At 42.4% G+C, this 13,450-nt stretch overlaps 1 protein-coding gene across 3 annotated transcripts in view; it reads left to right on the forward strand.

Moving 5' to 3' along the window:
- RSPO2 (R-spondin 2) overlaps positions 1-13,450 on the forward strand; it is a 391,996-nt gene that overhangs the window by 125,700 nt on the left and 252,846 nt on the right. Inside the window, exon 1 of one of the 3 annotated variants that reach the window (XM_078686881.1) lies at positions 629-1,414. The exons of the other annotated variants lie outside the window; for them this stretch is intronic. Within the exon in view, the coding sequence (XP_078543007.1) occupies positions 1,291-1,414 (124 nt within the window). The 5' untranslated portion in view covers positions 629-1,290. Of the gene's footprint in view, positions 1-628; positions 1,415-13,450 lie in introns of those variants that run through there. 3 annotated transcript variants of the gene reach the window in all.

Below are 13,450 nucleotides of genomic sequence, written 5' to 3' on the forward strand. Positions count from 1 at the left end.
TCAAGTAAAACATCACATTTAGGGTAAGCCTCATCACTGTTATCTTCCTCATCCCCCACTTGGAAAACATAAGACTTTTCCCTTTCCTCTTCCTGGGGTGACTCTTCTATGACATGCACTGCTTTTCCAGGAGCCTTACACACCTTGGAAAAATGTCCCCACCTGTTGCACTTTCTACACTGTACATTCCTTGCCGGACATTTCCAGTTGTTTGCCATGTGATTGGGACTACCACATTTATAACACACAGAGGAACTAGACTTGCTGCGATTAACCTCTTTACTTTTGTCACCTACTTTACAAACTGTTTCACCCTCAGTACTAGATTTGCTTTCAGATCTCTCTCTGTTTGTCCCCTCAGGGGCTCTCATTTCCCTCATGCATCGTGCTGTGTGCTCTAGACCCTTAGCTATGTTTACTGCTTCCTCTAGATTAGGGTTCTTGGTAAGCAGTTCCTCTTGTATCTTGTAGTCATTGGTGCATCTCACCAGTTGGTCTCTTATTAAAGAATCCGTGAGTTGACCAAACACACACGTGGCGGACAATCCTCTCAATACCGCTATATAATTGCTCACTTTCTCCTCCCTCTTCTGCACTCTCTTAAAGAACTTATGTCTTTCCATCACCACATTTATTTTCTCCTTAAAATGAGACGCTAGTTCCCTCAGCGTGCTTTCATAAACATTGACACCTTCGTCCACTTCCTCTTGCTCATCCTCAATCAATCTCCCAGTTATGTCCTCGTATATTTTCCTCCCATGTGTGCCCAAATTGTGTAGCAATATATGTTGTTTCCTTATATTGGTGTAGTTGCTACCCCCAATTGCTATCAGATAAGATTTAAAGATACCTTCCCACCTCCTCCATGGGATAACTGGTTCTCCTAACTCATTGAGGAAAGGTGGAGGTTGGCTCATTCCTGCACCTGCCATTGCCATGTATTTCCTAAAAACCTAGTGGGAATATGTTATCTCAGCTAAGGGTAACAATATATGAAAGGGTAGGGAAAAATATTTGAGCCAACTCTCCACAGTAGCTGCCAATGTTAAACTGAGGGATTTTCACTCGCATTTGCCATAAATCTTCCCTTTTATAACTTTGCCACCTAATACTTGTACCACTTTGAGACCATAACATTGACACAGAGGTTTAAGCAGTCCTCTTTCTGTCTCCACAGTTACAAGAATTTTGTCCAATTAAACTGCCTGCTTTTTCTCCTGCAGGCGGGAACTTCCTGTGGAGAAGCTTCCCCTCAAGAATGTTCCAGTCAGAGAGAAGTCGGCTTTTGAAATGGCGCTGTTATCACTTGAAACGCACTTCACTGGACTGCTGCCCCTCACAATACCTCAGCACAATGCCCTCACCAGAGTGGGAAGCGAACATAAAACTCGGAGTCCCCACATGGGGATTGCAGGTGAGCGCTCCGCTAGCGTAGAGGATTATTCAGCGCTGTTTAACAGTGCGCGCAGGGAGCTTTGAAGTGAAGCCAATCACTCATGAACAGTAAGCGCCGAGACAGCTTGTCCACGCTGGAGCCTCGCGCTGTGTGGTAAACTACGAGCTTGTCACAGCAGAAAACAGGCTAAAAATGTACCACAGACCACCTTCAAACTGTGCTCGTGTGAAAGGTTCAGTCATGACCATTAGTGTCTACGTACAGCGCGCACTTCCCCTCTGCTTTAAGCTTGTGCCCGACCGGCACACGGGAATGAGCGCACTCTCACCCCTTTTTCCTTTCTTCAACTCAGCTTTAGTTCCTTCTTAAAATTTCCCAGCAGAAACAGGAAGCACGATGCCCGACCTGGCAACCGATTGCATTAACTCCCACAACAATGTTATTTTAAAAATTAGTCTCTGACTGGAGACAGCTCCCGACCTCTTTCAGCCTGAAATCCACCCTCATATATTATTGACAAACCCTGTCAAAAAGATAGCGCTGTGCCCGACCTGGCACTCGATCCAGTCGACAACCCCCACCAAGATTGGAAATATAATTCTTTTTCCGATAGTCTATGAACTTGGTTTGCTTTGATAAGCCTTGTCACCTTACTTGTTTGATTTACACAGCATTCGTGACAGCAGGAAAGGGTTGCTCGCGCTCATGTTCTTTTCTCACAGGCTCCGTGGATATTTTCTTTTACTTGACAAGCGCTCAGTAAACACCAGGGAAACGGCAGTCACTGTCCCTGGCCCAGTTTCCTTCTCCTCGTCGCCAAGAAATGTAGTGACGAATGACACCAGAGTCAAGTGTCAATTTCTTTATTGCCAGAATAACACACAGACTGCCGTCAGCTTGTCAACCTGGAGGCCCGGGTCACTGTGTCAACATTCCACAGCGAGCGCCTGGCGGTCCAGGGGAATGTACCAACATGGGGTAAAGAGGAGGGGGGAAAACAGGGAACAGGGGAAAGGGAAAGGGGCATTAACTTCAGTTACAACAGTTGCCTCACTGCTTTCTCACATTGCAAGAAGCAGAATCATAAAATGGTAATAACTACCATTTTATGATTCTGCTTCTTGCACTACGAGAAAGCAGAAGGGTTTGGTAGCGGGTGGGTGGGCCTGCTCTGCAAGCAGGGCTGGGCAGGAGTTGTGTGCGCATGACTGCTTTGGTCAGCCCTCTGGGACCTATAGGATCCCACATGGCTTAAGGTCACATATTATACCAACCTACGACGACCTTGAACCAGATGTATTAATTCAATGGTAAAGGGAATTAACTAATAGCTTGAAGAGTTTAATGATTATTTTGATTGAAAATGAACACAGAAAGCTGATGAAATTACTTCAAGAGATTCAGGTGTTAGAAGAAAGAATTACATCTGAAAATGTACCTGTGACCACAGAGAAGAACTATGCTATTCTAGAAGAAGTCCTGACTAAATTCCAGGACGAGATTAGATGGAGAAAGGCAAGGAAACTCAAATGTGATGAGATACATCACAGGAATGGATGAATTTTTACACTTGCCAACCGTTTTGACCATCTTGTTAATAATGATTCAAGCCCAGGAAGGAATGAGGACTCCTCAGTTATCAGTGAGACAACTATATCATCCAGTAATTTATCCAGTAGTGAGAGTGAAGACCCAGGAGAGGGTATCTCCAACCAGGCTGTAGAGAATAGTTTTTTAAAGGAAATACGCTGAATAAGGATGGGAATTCGGGATACGGGTACAAGGCACAGAAAACTAGATATACAAAGACCAGAAGAGGTGCAAGAGGACATGGGTCAGGCAAAAGAAAGAAAGGGTATAAGAACACGCTCTTGGAAGAAGCAATAGATACAGGTTGTATTGAGAGCCCAAACAAAATAGGTGTTGTCAATTTGTCTGATTTTGTTCTAACCCCAGAAATAATTTCTCTTTTGAAACGAGGTTTGGGTTTTTGCCCTGTTACCAGTTGTGATTGGTGACAACAAAGGAGTAAGGATAGTGGACTTAGGCTGTAGGAAACTGCATTGTTGACAAATCGACTATATCAAGTTGCATTGTTGATGAACTAAGCCATGCTGTTGATGAAGCTGTATTGATGAAAATCGAATATGAATTGAATTATGTCCCTGAACGGATGTCTAAGGATTAAAAGTGGACTTGAATATTGGAAACTTTGGGACTTTTGTTGACCATCTATTACTTAATGTGTGCTCGGAGAGGATTTGTATAGATGTTCTCCATGTCCCTTTTCTGAAGGAACTTTTGGGGTGGAAATTTCAACCTACCATTCCTCGCCTGGTAGCACCCTCTGCAGTACAACTACCTCTTGATACTGTTTGCTGAGCGCCCATCATCTTTTTCTATGCCTTGTTGCTAACTGATTGTTTATTACATGGAGAACATGGTTGGGCCATTTGCCCCTGGCTGGACGGTGTCCTGACCAATCTCAATGCTGCTTGCAGCTTTGTGATTGGCTTAGGGGTGGGACTGGGAGTCTAGCTGTATGCTTCCTGTTCCTGCTGGAGGCAGGAGAGCAGGAGAGGAGCAGAGACGACATGGGACTCAGCCGGCAGAAAGGTCCGTTACATTTTTAAAAATTATTAAATTAAAACCTGACCCCCTCTTCCCTGCTGCCCCCCTGCGCATCATGACTGCGGCTGGAAATTTTCATTTCGAACCAGCAAATATGCACTCATTTTAGGGGTGGATTGAGAGAAAGAGTATACTTCTACTTCCCCCAGGTAATCATGAATCCTGGGCAGGCATAGTTTGCACCATACTTCCACACGCTCATAGGTGTTCTGGAAGAACATTACTCCAGTACTGTGACTGGTGTTTCATACTGGGACCTTTGTAATGTAATTTGCATTTGAAAGCGGCAGGGCGCCTTCAAGTCATATTTTCCATATTTTTGTGGGTTTCACTATGAACGTTTACATGACTTGAACAAAGTTTGTGTAAGTGAATTTCTTTGTAAAATCTTGAAGCGATTTGCAGATGGGCGCCATTAACAGGCGGTGAATGTGCCTATTAGCCGAATGCTTTCACATCACTTGCCATTTACCTTGAAGCACTGTAAATTTAAAATACACATTATTTATTTCATCCCGAGTTGATGAGTGGAAGATGAAGGCGAGGCTGTGACTTTACATGTTGGCTATTAAGGACATTGCCAGTGATTCTTTTATGTTCCAATCACCCAATGAATAGCCGAGCTTTAGCTAAGTGGAAGAAACATTGGCCTTGGGAAAAGATTCTCCATTAAACCCTTACCACAAATGACTTACATTTTACTTTATAATTTCATGCATGAAATGACGGCAATTACTAATGTGAGAGGTTCAGGCAGCTAACAGGGAACTTTATGTGTCTGCACTATTTTTGTATTATACAGAGAATATTCGCTGTACTTGTCGAGACCTCCTTGCCTGTCTCCTTTACTCCCCAACATCTATTTTAGGAGTTTGTCTGAGTAGCGTCTATTGAGAAGACTAGAACACTAAAATCATTCTAACAATCCTGTGGACGAGGAATTTCCCAAGTGATTTACATTACCACTCATGTTTATGGAAAAGAGCTGCACAGCACACAAATTAGCATACACGGTTAAAAATGTCAAGCACTCCTTTGTACAGCTTTCCTGTACTTCAAGAAGTTGCTAAATCCAAGGCACTATGGCTGCTCATAAGAAGATGACATTACCCCCAAAACGCACATTTGTGATAAATTGTGGTGTAAACAATCACATTTAAAATAATGCTTTATTCCGGCCGGCTAAAGGGAAAAAACATATTATTCACCAAATGGTTATGCTAGTCTATTTTTGGAGGTTATTAAGATTTCTTGCTGAATATTACCAAAAGTTCAGCCGAGTGAGAGAGTCATTGATTCAGCACCTGTGTATATGGGCCCTCCTCCTAACAGCTCTGCCTCTTACAATAGGATTGATTTGGTACATTTCAAGTATAGACCCTGAAGTGATAGGTTTATTATGCCTCTGTTGTTAGAAGGTAAATGAGGCGGATCAATCTTGATTTGTGCATAAGGTCTATATTCACTAGCAACCCTCTGACACCTACAGGCCAGACACCACTACTGCAACTGACCTGGGCCATTCTAAGGTAAACATGTTTGGGACACTGTGATGACAGGCTCTTAATTCCATTCTGTGGCTTCTGTGGCCCCATTACATAGTTAACATGCATTTAAGGTAACATTACTACAGCCTCCACAATGTTTGGTAGCCTGAGCTTGTAATAAATTGTATTGAGAAATCAGTGTACCCTGTATGATTAGGGAGAACTCATTGAAAGCCATAAAATCTCAAAAGGATGGTGCTTCCTTTTGGAGGCCATAAAACGGACTGTATCTTCTACACTATAAGACCCGCCAAATAGAGGTAAACCTTCCTTCCACACCTTCAAGTAACCAATACTATCAACATAATTTATGGATCTAAACTAACTGTATCCCCGGCCAAGAATTTTAGCGGAGAATTGTTCATAACCATTTAAAAAAATGGAACCATCCTAATCCAAGCCCCTGAACAAAACCTATCTATTTATGATAACCACTTCCCTGCGCACTGCATCTCCTTGCCATCCGCTCCCACCAATACACCTCTACCGTTTCCCAGAGAATCCTTCCATGAACCCCTCTACTAGCTGAACCTTCTACTCCAAATACCCCTCGCACTGTCTCCACCTTTAGCCCCCCCCTGTAGTAGCAAACCTCAGCCAGGCCTACCAATGCAAGGGATTCGCCCTTCTCTGAACAGAGTCCCTAGACCAATAGAAAGAAGTTGGCACAGAAACTGGAATAGAAAAGACAGAGTTTAATAAACCTCATGAGGTGGTATTACATTCACACAACATCCTTCGGAAGTGTATGAGGTAGCACACTGACTAGAAGGACCTTGGTCCTTTTATACCCACACAGGAGCTCAAATGAAGGCGGTACAAGGTACAGAATGCTGGTTTCAAATACATATAAGGTCATACAACCACCTGAAACTCAACCCCGATAAAACCGAGTTGGTGTTGACAGGTGGTTGCTCCAGTCCCTGGTCCTCCTCCTTCTGGCCCCCCTCACTAGGTTCCCCACCCACTCCTGTACCCTCTGTCAAAACCCTTGGATTTAAAATCAATAATCAACTCTCCCTACACTCTCAAGTATCTGCTGTGGTTTCCTCAGCTTTCCTCTCACTCAGGACCATCCGCAGAGTCTCACGATTTTTCGCCCCAGACGCGCTCAAACTAATTCTTCTGGCCATGGTAACTTCCCGCCTAGACTATGGCAATGTCCTTTACCACGGCATGCCCGACTACCTCATGAGGCGCCTTCAGCTGGTTCAAAACCAGGCCGCTCGGCTGGTTTTTAACCTTTCTAAATCTCATCATGTAACTCCCCTCCTTTTTTCCCTGCACTGGCTCCCTGTTCGGCAGCGCGTCTTATTCAAGCTAGGCTGCACCATTTTTAAAGCCCGGGCAGGTTCTGCCCCTTCTTTCATCAACGCTGCCATTCAAACTTACACTCCCTCACAAGACCTCCGATCCTCTTCCCACCACCTTCTCATGGTTCCGCGCTTCAAACGGAAGAAGTGGGGTGGTTCCAAGTTTGCAACTGCGGGTCCAGTTTTTGGGAATTCCCTCCCTTTGTCCCTCAGAACCTGCACCCAGTACCCCCTCTTTCGCAGAGACCTTAAGACTTTCCTTTTCACCCAAGCTTTCCCATCCTGAATGTTCACCTTCCCCCCCTTTCCGACCCACCGAGTAGCAGTTGCTAGTTAGCGCCAAGAAACCGCCAGGTGTATGAGCGCTATATAAATCCCTTCAAATTCAAATTCAAATTCATACAGAGAGTGTGCTGCCAACAAGTGGGAGGGGCTGACAGTTAGCTAATTCTGGTGGAAACATCTTGACAGTTACTTGTTGGGGACAGCTGTAAGCTCAACTGGGCATGTGCACAGCAGAAGAGGATAATATATATCTTGTCTCTAGGCAGATTTCAAGAGCAGTTGATAGGAAGGTAGGACAGAGCACATGGCAAACAAAATGGCCGACAGAAATACAAAATGGATTCTGTAAAACGGACAAGATAGTCTCTAAACACAAGATGTTTTCTGCTAATGCTTAATCTAATCATTGCTAAATTAAAACACCCCACAGCCTCTTCCACAAGCAGACACCCTGAAGCTGCAGTTTCATCACTAGAATTACCTTTCCCCTCACCATGGCACACCACCTCTGCCCAGCTTGACTCATCTATCACACCTGAAGCCTCTAAGCCACTAACCTCAGCAGGCTGGATTCATCCCTAGACTCCACTTCATCATACTCCATTCCCCACCACTGACCCAATTGTCTCTCAACTGAACCCTATATTAGCTTGTCTAGAACACTAAATCAACACTAGTCTAGATGAAATTTCTTCACTGAGTAAGGAAGCAAAGATTAGCTACATCCTGCCCCAACCGCACATATCTATGTTAACTCCGAGCCTGACACAAACATGCACTCTGACGCCCATACCTTACCCCTAGGCAAAATATTACCCACACTCATCACCCCCTTAATCCGAAATGCATCATAACCAGATTGCCACAGTGGGAAGCTGTAATGCTGAGCAACACTAATGACAATGCTTCTGCCAACCCTGCAACTGCAAGCTTCTAGTCATTCCTGGCATGATTAGGACCCAGACCACTTGCCGCACTCAAAGCCTGCTCAATTAACTACCATCCAACCTGGTCTGAGATCACTACCATATTACTAAACTGTCGGTCAGCAGTCAAGCACACCACTGATATAGCTGATACTATCCTGAGAAACAAAATTGACATCCGATTTCCAACTGAAACCTGACTGAACGATCACTCATCCCCTTTCATCGATCTCCTCACCCCTACAGGCTTCTCAATCATTCACAGTGACTACAAGAATCGAAGGTGTGGTGGATTAGCCATGATACACAAAAACAATCTTTGCTTAACTCCCCTACGCATTACCAAATACCCTACCTCTAAATATTTAGGAGCTCAGCTCTCCTCTAAATTCCCCAAGCCCATCAACCTTCATGTCATCTATCAACCTCCAGGGGAAAACTCACAATTCCTTGAAGACTTAACAGATCTAATATCGCAATGCTCCCAAAAAGGCAGCACAGACATTATACATGGAGACCTAAACCTGCACCTGAACAATGATGAAGACCCAATAGTACAAGCCCTATCCTCCCTCCCTGAAGTGAACAATCTCACCCAACACTGCAATCAACAAACTCACAATTCTAATCTCTACCCTTGACACATTCATCTCTCAGCATAACACTTTATCCCTTCGTTGTATCTTACCCTCTGACTGGACTGACCACCACCTAATCCTTTTGTATCTCAATGCCATTCAACCGAAGGCCCTCCCCCAAACTATCCATCCCAAGCAAGGAACACACAACGAATCTCCCAGGGAGACTTGGAAGCATTAGCCAGTTCCCAAATTTCATCTCCAACCGAACTCACCTCAATTGTGACCTCATCGCCCACTACAACACAAAAATGGCAGAACTCCTTGACACAGTCCTCCCACCGAAACTTAAGAAATCAAGGAGTATGGTTTAATAAGACCTTAACAATGAGAGGCGACAACTCCAATTGGATGAAAGAAATTGATGACAACATCCCTCACTAACCAATCTCTCTATCCTCCGAGCTGAATACAGAAAGAGAAAAATCACAATCTCCGTGAGAAAAATCCTCCTCTTTCAAGCCCAACTTGACTAATCAAAGAACAGACCGAAATACATTTTCAACATCATCAAACAGCAAACCTCCTAGTTACCTCAAAACTCAATCAATGACTCTACTAAGCACTGAGAAGAGTTCACAACATTCGACTCTGTAAAAATAACTAGCATCAAACTCTCTCTCTCTCTTGACCCACCCACTTCCATACCCTACACCAGGGACACCCACCGTGCAAAGAGGATCCACACAAGGCCTTACCTCCTACTAAAGTTATCTCCCTGAACTCCACCTCTCAGCAATCCAGAACTCCAGCCTTAACCCCTTGCAATTAAAAAATGATGCAAACGTGGCAACAATTAGATTATATCCCTGATATGCATGAAGCCAACATCGCACACCTCCAACCCTTTCCCTGCTGTGCTTGTAAAAAATCTTAGTCACATCATCTCTTTTACGTGGACCAAATTCATCAACTCCTCATTATCAAGAGTCTCCACGATGACCTCCCTCAAAGTCGGGCAATTCCCCCCTCATTAAAAATCAAACGCCAATTAGAACAACCGTACCAGCTACAGACCTCCAACCAACCTCCCCCCTTGGCCAAAATCATCAAAAAATGTGAGCTGGCACAGATCAACAACCATATTGAAAAATACAACCTGCACAACATCTTCCAATATGGGTTCAGGAAAGGCTCAGCACAGAGACTGCACTACTGAACATCACAGATAACCTACACATACCTCTCGATGAAGACAAGGCCAGCCCCCTAGTCCTCCTGGGCCTTTCGGCTGCCTTTGATACTGTCAAACATGACTCACAACTGCAGGAATCAATGGAACTATCCTTCAGTAGTTTTATTCCTTCCTGAATCAACGTGTTCAGTTAATCTAATTAAACAACTCCACCTCAAAAGCAACTCCAGTCTTACAAGAGGATCTGCAAGAGTCAATCTTGTTTCCTGCCCATTTCAACTACTCTATGGAATCCCTTGCAATGGTCACGAAACAAGCCAGAATTGCCTATCATCTCTTTGCAGATGACACTCAAATCTAAATTAAAATCTCATCAGTTAAAGACATCAGCAATTAAATAGCACTCTTTTCATGGTTCAGTCCTGGCTGACCAACAACCATCTTAAGATTAACGCCAGCAAAACCAAACTCCTGTTCATCCAAATAAAAGAAAACCCCTTCCCCATTGATATCTGGTTCATCAGCCTCAATGCATTAAACAGCAAATGATTCATCTCTAACTGTGTAAAATTTCCAAGGATTACACTTAACAAAAACCTGACCATGAAAGAGCATATTAATGCCTCAGTTAAAAGTGCCTTCCACACATTGAAACACCTTAAAAAAATAAAGCCCTTCATTTCCATTAAAGACCTACAGACTGTGGTACAATCATCAGTCCTCTTCAAAAGGAACTATGGTAATGCAATGATCACGGGCACCTCAAAAAATACATTTAGTCCATTTGAAAGCTATATTCCATGCAGCAGGCAGGTTACTGTCAGGGGAGAGTCACTTTGACCAAAGCACTCCCATTTTCATGGACCTCAACTGGCTACCAATCGAGGCAAGATGTATATTACAAACTGCTTGCATAACCCACAAAGCTCTCGTCATAGAAAAACAGTTTACCTCACAAACTATCAAAAGCCAGCCAAAAAGACCCCTTCAAACCTCCAACAGTCTACTCCTGATTCTGCACAAATTTAAGAAAGAAAAATCGCGCACCTGGGTACGCTCCTAGGAGCGCCCCGGGAATGCTACCAGAATCTGTAATTCATAGCCTCAGGATTTACGTGACAATCACTCATTCCCTCACTTCTAGAAGAAACTTACGAACCTTCTAGTTAATAAACACCTAGCCCTCCCCTCTAAACAATCCGATTGGCATGACATTCTCACCCCACACCCTCCATTTAAATTTGAGTACCACTGCCTTGAGTAAAAACGATGTCTCCACCTACCCAACTTCGCAACTCCCTACCTTAACTTCCTCAGAACTATGTCATTTGCATATCCTACTGTCTTTTTTATACAACTACAATGCACTTTGTACTTACTCTTTTAATGTAACTTGTGTAATTGCTGCTGTATCGTTCACATATCATACTGTCTATCATATTCTCTTTTTTTATATGGTTATTATGTACTGTTATTTACCTTTTATGTAACTCATGTAATTGCTTCTGTGCTAACTCTTTAAAGCACTCTGTTGCCTTTGGGTCACGTTCGGGCAATACAAAGCTCAATAAATAAATATATACACATATGCAATTGCAATACACTTCATTGGTGCAAATTTACAAAAAGCACCTGGAGACACCCATCCAGAGTCAGGGTCATTGCTGCATTTGCAGTCATCCCTTTTGTGTTAATTGCTTTTCTCATGTTTAGCAAGATGTGTCTTGGAGCTGACTTTGCACAGTAGTGGTAGTACAGGGTTATAGTTTGCCAAAACATCCATCACTTGAGCATAAATTAAGAAACAGAGAGCGGTTAAGAGTGAGCAGGGGAGGGGTTAACAGTGGGCTAAGGAGTAATGTTGGGAGTGACTGGCAACGATTCACAAAAGAGTATGTCAATTCCTAATCACAAACTGCATTTCTAAAGTTACCACAGCCAAAAAGGACCCAAAACAATAGTAAATGTACTCCAGCTTAGATCTGGAGTAACTCCAATGCAGCACATGACCAACCACTAGTAAAGCAATGTACTCTTAAAGAGGCAGGGATATAAAATAGCATCTCATATGAAATATTATTAAAATGCATTGATATATTTTGACTTCTTAAAAATATATATAATCATTTAATGTAACATAATCAATAAATAAAAAACATTTATGTTAGGTGCTTTTTTACAATAAACCTTTCCAAATAGATTCAATCTATTTTATTATCTTTAAAAAAAAATTTAAATTATTAAATTCAAAATTGAGTTGCTAGTGCTACGGCATTTTAATTTTGTTCTAAACTCAAAATAAACATATTGAATTAATTTACATTAATATTGATCATTAAAATATTGTAACCGCTTTTTGACATTTAATAGACTTTTTACTTTTCTCTATACTTTACCATAGAGAGATCCCTACCAAGATAGTGGAGATGTCCGCCTCCATGTGTAAAGTTGCTTGTACGAACTTTACACTTGTAAATTAGACACCACCGTCTTAATTCATGGGGTGGAGACATTTAAATTTGCATTTTATAGTAAAATTACACTTGTAAATGGTGACCAGCCAAAAGCAGAATTTTTACTGCAAAGTGTAAGAGTAAATTTACAGATGTAGATTTACTCAAATGTATGTTTATCTTTGTGTTTAGCCCCCTAAACACAAGAAGTACACAGATGGCAATCTATCAGCTCACATACATCTGATTTAGCCTGGCCAGTCTATTTTCTCCTATTCTTTGCTGTGGTGCCAATGGGCCAGCCTTTGCTGTGGTGCCTACAGACACCCTCTGCCACCTCCAACAAACTAAAGCGCTGAGTTGAACACACAAATGGCAAACATGCATTAATGTGATTATGGCACCAGAGGCCCCTTGTTAACGTATTTCATTGTATTTTTTAAAGCTTGGCCAGACCTTTGTGTGCATCAAAGCTCTGTACTAGAGGAACAATTACACGTTTCCTAGACACAACCCATCTTTAGGAAATATACCATTGTTTCTATTGTACACCACACTGATACTCTTACAATCTTTGTCTGTGTTTAAAAAAAATACTAATGCAATCTATATAATAATTCAAAAAGACGTATATAATTATTATTGTTTAAATTTGTATTCTTGAGTTGTCTACACAACTAAGTCATAAATGTAGCAATAATTGCAACATAACAGCAATAAAAATTCACTCAAAAACTGCTGCCTGATGTGGTCAATCATCTCCACCAGTTTAAGAATAGCAACACATACTTGTTAAGTGCTTGAACAAAATAAATAATCACTCTGGAGTGAAATTGTGTTTAGGCTGTTGAAAGGTTGACGGTACACACAATGTATTGTGCGCTCAGGTCTCTGCAAGTCGGGAGGCATCTCCGCGGTGTAATTGCTCTCAGCTGTGTAAGCATGTAATAATGATTGGAAACTTGACTTATGAACTTAGCACTAGGAGAGGCTTAATTTCGGTGAGGCTGTCTAAAATTCGGAGTGCTCTGAAAATAATTGTAGTCTTGCTCGCAGACATTTGATCGGGAGCAAGGCAAGCTGTTCAGATTATTCTGTTGCTGTTGGACTCTTGATTTTTTTTTCT

This window comes from Lissotriton helveticus, chromosome 4_1 (genome assembly GCF_964261635.1).
Source record: "Lissotriton helveticus chromosome 4_1, aLisHel1.1, whole genome shotgun sequence".
Classification (NCBI taxonomy): Eukaryota; Metazoa; Chordata; class Amphibia; order Caudata; family Salamandridae; genus Lissotriton; species Lissotriton helveticus.